The following is a 13,080-nucleotide window of genomic DNA, read 5'->3' on the forward strand; positions in this document are numbered from 1 at the left end:
TTATTGTATTGTAAACTGTGTAACAAGTGTACATTTGTTTGAAGATACTTTGTGCGATTTTGTCTTTTGCCGTTTGTTAATATTGCACCTTTCGATATTGAGCCCAAATCGAATATGCTTATGCTTCATTTCTGTGTTACACTAATACACTTCCAGTACAAGCTGCTAATTGTTGGAGCATTTTATTATTGTATTTGGATTCTTCATTTCCAGTTAGGATGTGTTTCAATAAGAGTTGATGGCAAATTAAGAAAATAGAACTGGCGATCTTGAGATTCGATAGCAAGAGTTTTACCATTAATAGATTCTTATAATCATTTTAGCTTCACAATTTCGGCTGATTGTTATTCCTTGGTGTCATTATTATTTCCAGAGGTAAAACTGGCTTTAAAGTAACTTCAGCTTTGAGTGGAATACTTCCGTGTTTTCGAGTTGATCTTAAACTGAATTTACGAATGATTTGAATTGTATAAATCTTGAGTTCTAACATTGCAAAACGATATCCAATGCAGGATCGTGGCCCATGACTAAAGGGTATGAAAGCTGTTTTTGGTATTTTGGAGGCATTTTCAGGGTTCCATCTTTCAGGGTCGTATTTATCTGGATTGGGATAAACATTTGGGTCGTGATGAGTGGCGGTAAATGACACACAAACAATTGATCCTTTGATGAGTCTTTTATCCTTTACTATGATATCCTCTTCGAGTGCTCGCAAAGTGATGTGTGCAGGAGGATTCAATCGCAGCGATTCCTTTATGCACTGCTCAAGATAAATGCATTGGTTAATTTTATCCATATCATCCAAAGGTGCATCATCAGGGAAAAATTGAATAATTTCTTGATACAGTTTTTCTTGTTCGTCCAAATGATTGCCTAAAATGAAAGAGCAATTAGAAACAACCTGACAAAATTTAGTGTTTCTTAAAATGAAGAACGGACTCTTACCGAGATTGAATAAAATCCAACGTAAAGTCAATGCGGTTGTATCATGTCCAGCTCCAATAAGAGTTACCAGTTCATCTAAAAGTCCTTGTTCATCGACTTTACCTTCAAGTAAATCAACGAAATCCTGGTTTTCTGGTTCATTCGATGTTGAACATTGCAACTGTTGCTTTCTTCGACTTAATATTGTATTTATGAACTTTTCAATGTCTTGGATCGTTTGATGATAAAATTGGCTAAACTTGAATAACTTGAAAGTCCAATCAAGCTGATAAAATGGGTTTGACAATCGCCTGACGCAATTTTTTTCCAGACTTTCAATTAGTTCGAGAAATCTTTTTTTATCATCAAACGAATCATCTAGAGAAGTGCTTGTAGCAGACTTTAGAATGATGTTCAATGTACTGCTGTGTATTTGATTGACCAAGTCAACGGGTTTACCAACTTGATCATCCAACTGTCGAGAAAATGATTCAACCTCTTTAAACATATGCTTAGCATGATCTCTCATCTTTCTAGTCGAGAAGAATGGTTCAATCAACTTCCTTCGAACCTTCCAAAGGGCAGGTGCAGAACTTAACAGTCCATTTCCTAGACCCATGAATTGGTAAAAATGAGGTTTCTTTAAGTTCTTTTTGTGCAAGATCATCTGTTATAAACACGAAGAGAGAAAGTAAAAGGTCACAATTCCTTACTTTTGCATCTTGAATCATTCGTCAAAAGTATATGAACCTTTCATTCATTTTATGCACTAAAGCCGTAGTTTTATTGCTGCATTGAAATCATTTCGAAGTTGTATCTCAATCTAAAATATAAGAACAAAAGATTCGAATCAAGATTGAATTTGATTTTCTTTTTACCTCTACTGTTTCAGAATCCGAAGCAAAAATGATTGGAAAGAGTGAAATCCATAAAACTGTTAAAGATCGACTTGGATTAAGTTCGAAAATTTTATCGGTTAGTTCGTATATATTTCCTAAATAATATAAATTCATTTCATTACTTTTATTAATATTATAATTGAGTGAAAATTTGTTTCTCAAATTAGATAACTTACTTGTACGCCTTTCTGTGTCGATAGGGAACGGGAAATTCGGCCAAATTTGCTTCAAATGTCCCAGAAGGAAACTTTTTGGTCGATAATGGAATCCATGATAATGAATAACAATATAAATATAATGTAATGCAGGTTTCAATAGATGAACATAAATAAAATATGAAATTATTGAAAACAAAAGCAACTTCGATGAATCGACACTAAACAGTCCACTGTAATACATTGTAAATTTGGTAACCAATTCAGTTCAATCTGATACTTTAATCACAAATGTTGCTTTAAAACTGTTACTTTTAACACAGAAACTATCATTGAATTTTATAAAAATATTTCCTTCTAATATGAGACATTGTAAATTGCGTCAGTAAATCAAGTTCAATCTATAACTTGAATCACAAATTTACTTTGAAATTAACAATGAAAAGATGTTTGATTTTAAGTTGCTTGGTTCAATTTGTTACCATGTAACACAGAGGAATATTTTATCGAAATGTTCCCCCAATTGTTAATCGTGTTTATCAATGGATATTCATGATTTCAATAGATGATTCTACTCGCCTGGTTATTACTGGCCTATGGGCATTCACCATTATAAACTGCATTCAAGAAGGCCATTACATGGTGTTTGCTGTGCAAGAAAATTGAAACCTTTGATTATTCAAGCTGCATGACAACCTTGATGTTGATGATCAAACTGGTAAAATAACTTGAATTAATGCCTCGATGAAAGAGACATTTGAATGTGTTCAATGAATAGACAGAATAGATTAGAAATATCAATGATAAGTCCAATCAAACTCGTGGTAAGAGTCGTGTTTATAAGCGTTTGAATTAGGAAACTGAATCAAAATGAATTAAAAACATGAATTGGACTGTTTTCAAATTGTGTTTTACTTGGTAATTTATATGAGTATTTACTGGTGTCTTTTGAGTGGCACGCCTTGACTGGGCTTGTCACAACTGATGGTCAAAAGACTCGACTTACAACGGTTTCTTTTTTTGCAAGTTAAGATGCTTAGGTTTATCGATATATTACAGTAACCTGTTATTACAACCGTTAGTTTAATCATGCATACATGATGATACTGGAAAAACTTGAATCTGACAAATTTCATTGATTGTTGTTTCTTGGTGTCATTATTATTTCCAAGGGTAAGGTGGGCTGGTAAGTAATTTCATACGTAATTGGAATACTTCCATGAGGTCGAGTTGATTTCAAACTAAATTTGCGAATAATTTGAGCTGTATAAATCTTGAGCTCTACCATTGCATATCGGTATCCAATACACATTCGTGGTCCATAACCAAAAGGAATCCAAGCTGTTTTAGGTATTTTGGAGGCATTTTCAGGACTCCATCGATCAGGATCAAATTTCTCTGGATCGGGATAAATACTTGGATCATGATGAGTTGCCAGACCGGAGACACCAACAACTGAACCTTTGATAAGTTTTTGCCCCTTTACCATGACATCATCTTCAAGTACTCTTGCAGAACCAGCAACAGAAGGGTTCAACCGAAGTGATTCTTTTATGACCTGCTCAAGATAAACGCACTCTTTCAGTTTATCCATATCATCTATCGGTGTGTCATCAGGGAAAAATTGAATAATCTCTTGATACAGTTTCTCTTGTACATCTAAATGATTGCCTAAAATGAAAGATGAATTGGATGAACAATTATAAATTTTAAACTGAAATAATCATTGTTAAATCTTACCGATATTGAATAGATTCCAACGTAAAGCGACTGCTGTTGTTTCATGTCCAGCTCCAATAAGAGTTATCAGTTCATCATACAGTCCCTGGTCATCCACTTTACCTTCGATCAAAGAGAGAAAATCCTGGTTTTCTGATTCATTCGAAGTTAGTAAACTTTGTAACAGTTGCTTTCTTCTTCTAAATATGTTATAAATTTTTCCTTCAATGGTTTCGATGGTTTTATAATAAGCTTTACTAAACGTGGATAAATTGAAGATCCAATCAAAATGGTAAAATGGGTTTCCTATTCGGTGAACAGCATTTCTTTCTAGTGTTGCAACTAGTTCGACTAACGCTGCTTTATCTTCCTTTAAATCATCTAAAGGAATACCTGCACTGGACTTCAAAATGATGTTCAAAGTACTTGTATGTATGTGATGGATCAAGTCAATTGGTTTATCGACTTCCTCATCCAACTGTTTACCAAATGATTCAACCTCTTGATACATATTCTTAGCATGATCTCTCATCTTTCTAGTCGTGAAGAAAGGTTCAATCAGCCTCCTTCGAACCTTCCAAAGTGCAGGTTCAGAACTTAACAGTCCATCGCCAACACCAATAAATTTAAAAATCATTGGTTTCTTCAAATTTTTCTTGTGCAAGATTTCCTATTAAAGAGAAAATAAAAGGTCAATTAAACACAAAGACAGTTACGATAGTCCGTTTGAAGCTTTTATATCAAAGTAACACTTGAATCAACAAATGTTAAAAGTTAAAAGCGTTGAAATTCAGGTTTCACCCTCATTGTGGGTAGTTTTTTCGGTTATCATGACTTGGAATTGATTATTAGACTCGCTATTATTGAACTGGATCAGTCGATTTATAAAGTTTGAAGAACAGTTAGTCTCACAGAATTTATATTTATTACTAACTTGATTTTGTTACTACCATTAAACTGACAGTTAGTTCAGTCCAGGTCCAGTGTGTTTGAAGCAGATTAGATCAAAAGCCAAAGTGAAAATAAATTTAAATCAATATAAATAATTAGTTTTTCAATTTACCTCTACTACTTCATGACCCGAAGCAAAGACGAGTGGTAACAGTGAAGCCCAAAAAATTGATAGAGATCGGCTTGGATCAGGACCAACATTTTTATACAATTGTTTGTATATAGACGCTGAAAAATGCGAAACATTTAAATTGCTGTAATTTGGAGTGATTCGACTTGATCACTTACCTGCAAGCGTCTTCCTATCCATAGAGAACGGAAAATTTGGCCAAATTTGCCTCAAATGTCCGAGAAGGAAACTTTTTGGTTGACAATAAAATCCATGATAATGAATAACAATATAAATATAATGTAATAAAGGTTTCAATAGATGAACATAAATAAAATATGAAACAATTGAAAACAAAAGCAACTTCAATGAATCAACACTAATAAATCCAATATAAGACATTGTAAATTCTGGTAACCAATTCAGTCCAAAACTTTGATCACAAATGTTGCTTTAAAACTAACAATTGGTTTAACCAGCTACTATTTAACACAAAACGACCATTGATTTTATAAAAATATTTCCTTCTATTGAAAACCAAATTTACTAATCGGTGTAAATTCATGGTTTAAATGAATGCTTCAACTAACCTGATTACTTCAATCGCCCTGTGGGTATCATTTCAGATGCCAAGGCCATCCAAATATAAACACAGTTCTCGCTGTAAATAAAAAAGAAAGCAAAGAAAGAGAAGAAAGAAAAATGAAACCTGCAATTAATGAACCTGCACGACAGTCTTGATGCCTGAAGACATTTCCACTGAATTTGTTCAATAAATGGACAGATTAAATTTGTGAAATAAATATGAATCTTTATTTTTAAGGAAACTTCTGTGTCAATATAAACGATTATACAAAAAACTAAATATCATTGCAATCAATTTATAACCAAAAATCCAACAACCGGTTCAATTTACGAGTTTAGTTGTTGTTTCTTGGTTTCATTATTATCTCCAAAGGTTCAACTGGTTTCAAAGTAATTTCCGCCTTTTGTGGAATGCTTCCATGTGGTCGAGTCGATCTTAAACTAAATTTACGAATGATTTGAATTGTAAAAATCTTTAGTTCTATCATTGCATAGCGATATCCAATGCATGATCGAGGCCCGTAACCAAAAGGTATAAAAGCTGCTTTCGGTATTTTTGATGCATTTTCAGGACTCCATCTATCAGGATCATATTTTTTGGGATTGGGATAAACTTTTGGGTCGTGATGAGTTGCTTCAACCAAGACACTAACAACCGAACCTTTGATGAGTCTTTTATCCTTTACCATGATATCTTCTTCGAGTACTCTTGCAAAACCCCAGACTGGAGGATTCATTCGAAGTGATTCTTTTACGCATTGATCGAGATAAACGCACTCTTTCAGTTTATCCATATCATCTATCGGTTTGTCATCAGGGAAAAATTGAACTATCTCTTGATACAGTTTCTCTTGTACATCTAAATGATTGCCTAAAATGAAAGATGAATTTGGTGAACAATTATTTTAGACTGATCCACAATTTTCAAGCAACATAGTAATCCAATCATTTATGCAAATCTTACCAAGATTGAATAGATTCCAACGTAAAGCGAGTTCTATTGTTTCATTTCCAGCTGCAATAAGAGTGTATATTTCATCGAGCAGTCCCTGGTCATCCACTTTACCTTCGATCAAAAAGAGGAAATCCTGGTTTTCTGGTTGATTCGAAGGTAAACTTTGCAATAGTTGCTTTCTTTTTCTAAATATGTTATAAGCCATTTCTTCAAAGTTTTCGATAGCTTTATAATAAGCTTTACTAAACGTGGATAAATTGAAGATCCAATCAAACTGGTAAAATGGGTTTATCAATCGCTGAACAGCATTTCTTTCCCCTGTTGCAACTAGTTCGACTATTTTTTTTTTATCTTCCATACAATCATCTAAAGGAATACCTGCACTCGACTTTAAAATGATGTTCAAAATACTTGTGTGTATGTGATGGATCAAGTCAATTGGTTTACCAACTTCCCCATCCAACTGTTTACCAAATGATTCCATCTCTTGATACATATTCTTAGCATGATCTCTCATCTTTCTAGTCGTGAAGAAAGGTTCAATCAGCTTCCTTCGAACCTTCCAAATCGCAGGTGGAGAACTTATCAGTCCATCTCCAAGCCCAAGAAATCTATAAATCATTGGTTTCTTCAAAGGTTTCTTGTTCAAGATTTCCTATTGAAGAGAAAGTAAAAGGTCAATTAAACACAAATGCGATCACAGTTATTATAGTCCGTTTGATGCTTTTATAGCAAAGTCACACTTGAAGCAACAAATGTACAAAGTTAAAAGCGTTGTAAGTTGCGTTAAAATTCAGATTTCCCCTCATTGAGGGTAGTTTTGACGGTTATCTTGACTTTGAATTGATAATTAGACTCAAAATTATTGAACTAGATCAGTTGTTTTTATAAAGTTTGAGGAAAGGTTAGTCTCGCAGAATTTTTTTCGTATTAATATTACCAACTTGATTGCGTTATCAACATTAAACTGACAATTACTACAGTTTAGGTCTATTGTGTGTTAGAATTAGATTATATTCGAATCAAGACCCAAAGTAATAATTTATTTGGTAAAAAAATCAAAATAAGTTTTTCAATTTACCTCTACTATTTCATGACCCGAAGCAAAGACGAGTGGAAACAGCGAAACCCAGAAAACTGATATAGATCGGCTTGGATCAGGACCAACAATTGTATGTAACTGTTTGTATATGGACGCTAAAAATATGAAACGTTTAAATTGTTATCATTTGGAGTAATTCGACTTGATCACTTACCTTCAAGCGTCTTCCTATCAATATAGAACGGAAAATTTGGCCAAATTTGCCTCAAATGTCCGAGAAGGAAGCTTTTTGGTTGATAATGGAATCCATGATAATGAATGACAATATAAATATAATGTAATGCAGGTTTCAATAGATGAATATAAATAAAATATGAAACAATTGAAAACAAAAGCAATTTCACTGAACCAACACTAAACAATCCACTGTAAAAAGCCATTGTAAATTTGATAACCAATTCAATCCAAAACTTTAACTAAAAATGTTACTTTGAAACTAACAATTGGTTTAAACAGATACTATTTAACAGAGACCATTAATTTTATAAAAATATTTCCCTCTATCGAAACCAAATTTACTAATCGGTGTAAATTCATGGTTTAAATGAATGCTTCAACTAACCTGATTACTCAATCGCCCTGTGGGTGTCATTTCAGATGCCAAGGCCATCCAAATATAAACACACACTGTAAATATTATAAAAAAGAAAGAAAAAGAAGAACGAAAAATTGCAACATTCAATCTGCACGACAGTCTTGATACCTGAAGACATTTCCACTGAATTTGTTCAATAAATGGACGGATCAGATTTGTGAAATGATTATGAACCTTTATTTTTAAGGAAACTTCTGTGTCAATATAAACGATTATACGTAAAACTAAATATCATTGCAATGAATTTATAACCAAAAATTTAATAACGGGTTCAATTTACGAGTTTAGTTGTTGTTTCTTGGTTCCATTATTATCTCCAAAGGTTCAACTGGTCTCAAAGTAATTTCAGCTTTTAGTGGAATGCTTCCGTGTGGTCGAGTCGATCTTAAACTGAATTTACGAATAATCTGAATTGTGTAAATCTTTAGTTCTATCATTGCATAGCGATATCCAATGCAGGATCGAGGTCCGTAACCAAAAGGTATAAAAGCTGCTTTCGGTATTTTTGATGCATTTTCAGGACTCCATCTATCAGGATCATATTTTTTGGGATCGGGATAAACTTTTGGGTCGCGATGAGTTGCTTCAATCATGACACCAACAACCGAACCTTTGATGAGTCTTTTATCCTTTACCATGATATCCTCTTGCAATACCATAGACTGGAGGATTCAATCGAAGTGCTTCTTTTACGCATTGATCGAGATAATTGCACTGTTTGATTTTATCCATATCATCCAATGGTGCATCATCAGGGAAAAATTGAATAATCTCTTTGTACAGTTTTTCCTGAACATCTAAATGATTGCCTGAAAGAAAAGATGAATTTAGAGACAATTAGACGCAATTAGGGTTGAAATGAAGAAGGAAATGTTACCGAGATTGAATAAGATGACGTAAAGCCACTGCTGTCGATTCATGTCCAGCTATGATAAGAGTTAGCAGTTCATTGTGAATTCCTTGTTCGTCGATTTTGTCTTCGAGTAAATGAATGAAATCCTGATTCTCTGGTTCATTGAGGGCATTCTCGAATATTTCCATTCTTTGAGCCAATAGATGGTTTATAAACTCTGCGATCATATCATTGGTTTTATTATAAGCTCGGCCAAACTCGAAAAACTTGAAAAGCCAATCAAAATAGTAAAAAGGATTTGTTCCTCTTCGACAAAGGTTGGGTTCGATTTTATCCACTAATTCGGTAAATTTCTTTTTATCTTCCATTGAATCATCTAAAGGAATGCTTGTAGCAGACTTTAAAATGATATTCAATGTACTTGTGTGTATTTGATTGACCAAGTCAATGGGTTTACCAACTTCACCATCCAATTGTTGACCAAATGATTCCATCTCTTGATACATGTTCTCAGCATGATCTTTCATCTTTTTAGTCGAGAAGAAAGGTTCAATCAACTTTCTTCGCACCTTCCAAATTTCAGGGTCTGAAGGTATCAGTCCATCTCCTAGGCCCATGAATTTGTAAAAATGAGGTTTCTTCAAATTCTTCTTGTCCAGCAGAATCTAATATAAAGAAAGTTGTCCATGAATCAATGAAAAATCAAGTAATCGACGAACATGTCAATTCTTTAAAATTATATTTCACTTTACCTCTACTGCTTCATGACCCGTAAGTATTATAACTGGATAGATTGAAATCCATGCAACTAATAGCGATTCATCTGGATTATGAGCAACAATCTTATTGACCGCAGTTTTCGCTGTAAATAAAAAAGAAAGCAAAGAAAGAGAAGAAAGAAAAATTGAAACCTTTAATTATTGAACCTGCACGACACCCTTGATGCCTGAAGACATTTCCACTGAATTTGTTCAATAAATGAACAGATTAAATTTGTGAAATAAATATGAATCTTTATTTTTAAGGAAACTTCTGTGTCAATATAAACGATTATACAAAAAACTAAATATCATTGCAATCAATTTATAACCAAAAATCCAACAACCGGTTCAATTTATGAGTTTACGTTGTTGTTTCTAGGTTCCATTATTATCTCCAAAGGTTCAACTGGTTTCAAAGTAATTTCCGCCTTTTGTGGAATGCTTCCATGTGGTCGAGTCGATCTTAAACTAAATTTACGAATGATTTGAATTGTAAAAATCTTTAGTTCTATCATTGCATAGCGATATCCAATACACATTCGAGGTCCGTAACCAAAAGGTATAAAAGCAGTTTTCGGTATTTTTGACGCATTTTCAGGGTTCCATCGATCAGGATCGTATTTTTTAGTATTGGGATAAACTTTTGGGTCGTGATGAGTGGCTTCAACTACAATACCAACAATCGAACCTTTGATAAGTCTTTGTCCCTTTACCATGATATCATCTTCAAGCTGTCTTGCAAAACCCCAGACTGGAGGATTCAATCGAAGTGTTTCTTTTACGCATTGATCGAGATAAACGCACTCTTTCAGTTTATCCATATCATCTATCGGTGTGTCATCAGGGAAAAATTGAATAATCTCTTTGTACAGTTTCTCTTGTACATCTAAATGATTGCCTAAAATTAAAGATGAATTAGAAACAATTATTGCAGACTGATCCACTATTTTCAAGCAATATCAATCCAATCATTTATTAAAATCTTACCAAGATTGAATAGAGTCCAACGTAAAGCGAGTTCTATTGTCTCATGTCCAGCTGCAATAAGAGTGTTCATTTCATCGAGCAGTCCCTGGTCATCCACTTTACCTTCGATCAAAAAGAGGAAATCCTGGTTTTCTGGTTGATTCGAAGGTAAACTTTGCAATAGTTGTTTTCTTTTTCTAAATATAGTATGAGCCATTTCTTTCATGTTCTCAATGGTTTTATAATAAGCTTTACTAAACGTGGACATATTGAAGATCCAATCAAAATGCCAAAATGGGTTTCCCATTCGCTGAACACCATATCTTTCCCCTATTGCAATTAGTTCGACCAATTTTTCTTTATCTTCCTTTAAATCATCTAAAGGAATACCTGCACTGGACTTCAAAATGACGTTCAAAGTACTTGTTTGTATGTGGTTGATCAAGTCAACTGGTTTATCGACTTCCTCATCCAACTGTTTACCAAATGATTTCACCTCCTGATACATATTCTTAACATGATCTCTCATCTTTCTAGTCGTGAAGAAAGGTTCAATCAGCTTCCTTCGAATCTTCCAAAGTGCAGGTTCAGAAATTAACAGTCCATCTCCAAGACCAACAAAATTATTAATCCTTGGTTTCCTCAAATTTTTCTTGTGCAAGATTTCCTATTAAAGAGAAAGTAAAAGGTCAATTAAACACAAATGCTTTCATCACAGTTATGATAGTCCGTCTGAAGCTTTCATAGCAAAGTCTTATTTGAATAGACAAAGTTAAAACCGTTAAAATTGCGTTAAAATTCAGGTTTCACCCCATTTTGGGTAGCCGGTTATGCTGACTTGGAATTGATTATTAGAATCGAAATTATTGAACTGGATAAGTCGCTTTTATAAAGTTCGAGGAATAGTTAGTCTCACAGAATTAGGATGTAAGGTATGACTGGTAAAGTTTTGGACAAATTTTTCGATAATAAAATGAGACAGTTAGACTAGACTTACAGTCACCATTAAAACGACAAAATGAAGGTGCACTTCATAAAAATATGTTTTATAAAAATAAACTAATTTTGACCAAAAATTGTTAAGTTATGGTGTTAAATAGACAAAGGCGTCAAAATCTGATTTTTTCTTTCGTCAAAAACCTTATATTTTCAACTTTATAGCATGGCTTAGAAGAATTTGGGCTCAAAGTGATTAAAAAGGATGTGATTCGCCTAATATAAATCAAAATAGAACGGTTGAAAGGTTCAGGTCACCTTGGAAACTAATTTTCATGGACGTTCGGTATGAAAACGATTTTTCATGAAATCAAAATTGACTTTTTAAAAAAAGACTTCGGTTTCGAGTCCCGAAATAGATTACATAGATTACTGCACCATAAAAGATCGGAATTTTACCAAAAGCAGCAAAGTGAACTTCTGAGCTTTTTATTCTGGAATAATTTCAGGAAATATTAAAAATCGAAGTCCTTTTTGCAAAAAGTTTTTTTTTGAAAGCTTAAAAATTCGTTTTCCTATCAAATGTCCATGAAATTTAGTTTCGAGAATGACCTGAACCTTCCAATTGACTTATGTTGAATTATATTAAGCAAATTACACCCTTTTTAACATCTTTGAGGCCAAATTTTGCCATTTTTTGAACCTGCAAGATCTTGGTATGAATTTAAAAAAATATGGTTTTTGACGAAAGAAAAAATCAGATTTGATGCCTTTGTCTATTTAAGGCCATAACTTAACAATTTTTGGTCAAAATTAGTTTATTTTTATAAAACATATTTTTATGAAGTGCACCTTCATTTTGACGTTTTAATGGTGCCTGTAAGTCTAGTCTAACTGTCTCATTTTATTATCGAAAAATTTGTCCAAAACTTTACCAGTCATACCTTACCAACTAACTTGATTGTGTTACTAACAGTAAGCACTAACAATTACTTGAGTTTAGGTCTATTGTGTGTCAGAATTAGATTAGATTCGAAGCAACACCCAAAGTAAGAATAAGTTATTTGGTGAAAAATCAATTGGGTTTTCAATTCACCTCTACTATTTCATGACCCGAAGCACAGACGAGTGGAAACAGCGAAATCCATAAAACTGATAAAGAACGGCTTGGATCAGGACCAACCGTTTTACACAACTGTTTGATTATAGACGCTGAAAAATATAAAACATTTAAATTGTTGTCATTTTGAGTGATTCGACTTGATAACTTACCTGCAAGGCTCTTCCTATCAATAGAGAACGGAAAATTTGGCCAAATTTGCCTCAAATGTCCGAGAAGGAAACTTTTTGGTTGATAATGGAATCCATGATAATGAATAACAATATAAATATAATGAAGGGCAGGTTTCAATAGATGAACATAAATAAAATATGAAACAATTGAAAACAAAAGCAATTTCAATGGACCAACACTAAACAGTTCACTGTAAAAAGCCATTGTAAATTTGATAACCAATTCAATCCAAAACTTTAATCAAAAAGATTACTTTGAAACTAACAGTTGGTATAA

At 33.3% G+C, this 13,080-nt stretch overlaps 4 protein-coding genes and 1 pseudogene across 5 annotated transcripts; all 5 read right to left on the reverse strand.

The window, feature by feature from the left end:
• Positions 1 to 51: 51 nt before the first annotated feature.
• Positions 52 to 2,742, reverse strand: LOC107360661 (cytochrome P450 4V2-like). The gene is made up of 4 exons (XM_089267636.1): positions 2,000 to 2,742; positions 1,803 to 1,918; positions 946 to 1,591; positions 52 to 873 (listed from the first exon to the last, which is right to left on the reverse strand). Exons 1-4 carry the CDS (start codon positions 2,220 to 2,222, stop codon positions 326 to 328), a joined length of 1,533 nt encoding a protein of 510 aa, XP_089123762.1. The 5' UTR covers positions 2,223 to 2,742; the 3' UTR covers positions 52 to 325.
• A 124-nt stretch (positions 2,743 to 2,866) lies between these two features.
• Positions 2,867 to 5,209, reverse strand: LOC107360660 (cytochrome P450 4C1). The gene is made up of 4 exons (XM_015927364.3): positions 4,937 to 5,209; positions 4,761 to 4,876; positions 3,719 to 4,367; positions 2,867 to 3,649 (listed from the first exon to the last, which is right to left on the reverse strand). Exons 1-4 carry the CDS (start codon positions 5,157 to 5,159, stop codon positions 3,111 to 3,113), a joined length of 1,527 nt encoding a protein of 508 aa, XP_015782850.2. The 5' UTR covers positions 5,160 to 5,209; the 3' UTR covers positions 2,867 to 3,110.
• Positions 5,210 to 5,547: 338 nt separating this feature from the next.
• On the reverse strand, positions 5,548 to 7,921 carry LOC107360252 (cytochrome P450 4C1-like). Its single transcript, XM_015926885.3, has 4 exons — positions 7,554 to 7,921; positions 7,379 to 7,494; positions 6,307 to 6,952; positions 5,548 to 6,213 (listed from the first exon to the last, which is right to left on the reverse strand). Exons 1-4 carry the CDS (start codon positions 7,777 to 7,779, stop codon positions 5,678 to 5,680), a joined length of 1,524 nt encoding a protein of 507 aa, XP_015782371.2. The 5' UTR covers positions 7,780 to 7,921; the 3' UTR covers positions 5,548 to 5,677.
• A 321-nt stretch (positions 7,922 to 8,242) lies between these two features.
• LOC107360193 (putative cytochrome P450 4aa1) lies at positions 8,243 to 9,743 on the reverse strand (annotated as a pseudogene). Its single transcript, XR_016199137.1, has 2 exons — positions 9,600 to 9,743; positions 8,243 to 9,512 (listed from the first exon to the last, which is right to left on the reverse strand). The product of XR_016199137.1 is annotated as a putative cytochrome P450 4aa1 (transcript).
• A 96-nt stretch (positions 9,744 to 9,839) lies between these two features.
• Positions 9,840 to 13,051, reverse strand: LOC107360738 (cytochrome P450 4c21-like). The gene is made up of 4 exons (XM_015927454.3): positions 12,783 to 13,051; positions 12,607 to 12,722; positions 10,596 to 11,241; positions 9,840 to 10,506 (listed from the first exon to the last, which is right to left on the reverse strand). Exons 1-4 carry the CDS (start codon positions 13,006 to 13,008, stop codon positions 9,962 to 9,964), a joined length of 1,533 nt encoding a protein of 510 aa, XP_015782940.2. The 5' UTR covers positions 13,009 to 13,051; the 3' UTR covers positions 9,840 to 9,961.
• Positions 13,052 to 13,080: the final 29 nt, after the last annotated feature.

This window comes from Tetranychus urticae, chromosome 2 (assembly GCF_039701765.1).
Source record: "Tetranychus urticae isolate SD_2017Ah chromosome 2, NJAU_TeUrti_SD_1.0, whole genome shotgun sequence".
Lineage (NCBI taxonomy): Eukaryota > Metazoa > Arthropoda > Arachnida > Trombidiformes > Tetranychidae > Tetranychus > Tetranychus urticae.

Coding starts and splice junctions, on each gene's coding strand:
- LOC107360661 (XM_089267636.1), bottom strand. CDS start 2,222: ATGTATTACAGTGGACTGTTTAGTGTCGATTCATCGAAGTTGCTTTTG. Junction 1,919..1,999: donor CGACACAGAAAGGCGTACAA/GTAAGTTATCTA, acceptor TATATTATTTAG/GAAATATATACGAACTAACC. Junction 1,592..1,802: donor CGGATTCTGAAACAGTAGAG/GTAAAAAGAAAA, acceptor TGTTTATAACAG/ATGATCTTGCACAAAAAGAA.
- LOC107360660 (XM_015927364.3), bottom strand. CDS start 5,159: ATGTCTTATATTGGATTTATTAGTGTTGATTCATTGAAGTTGCTTTTG. Junction 4,877..4,936: donor GGATAGGAAGACGCTTGCAG/GTAAGTGATCAA, acceptor CGCATTTTTCAG/CGTCTATATACAAACAATTG. Junction 4,368..4,760: donor CGGGTCATGAAGTAGTAGAG/GTAAATTGAAAA, acceptor TCTCTTTAATAG/GAAATCTTGCACAAGAAAAA.
- LOC107360252 (XM_015926885.3), bottom strand. CDS start 7,779: ATGGCTTTTTACAGTGGATTGTTTAGTGTTGGTTCAGTGAAATTGCTT. Junction 7,495..7,553: donor TGATAGGAAGACGCTTGAAG/GTAAGTGATCAA, acceptor TCATATTTTTAG/CGTCCATATACAAACAGTTA. Junction 6,214..6,306: donor TTGGAATCTATTCAATCTTG/GTAAGATTTGCA, acceptor CTTTCATTTTAG/GCAATCATTTAGATGTACAA.
- LOC107360738 (XM_015927454.3), bottom strand. CDS start 13,008: ATGGCTTTTTACAGTGAACTGTTTAGTGTTGGTCCATTGAAATTGCTT. Junction 12,723..12,782: donor TGATAGGAAGAGCCTTGCAG/GTAAGTTATCAA, acceptor TATATTTTTCAG/CGTCTATAATCAAACAGTTG. Junction 10,507..10,595: donor TTGGACTCTATTCAATCTTG/GTAAGATTTTAA, acceptor CTTTAATTTTAG/GCAATCATTTAGATGTACAA.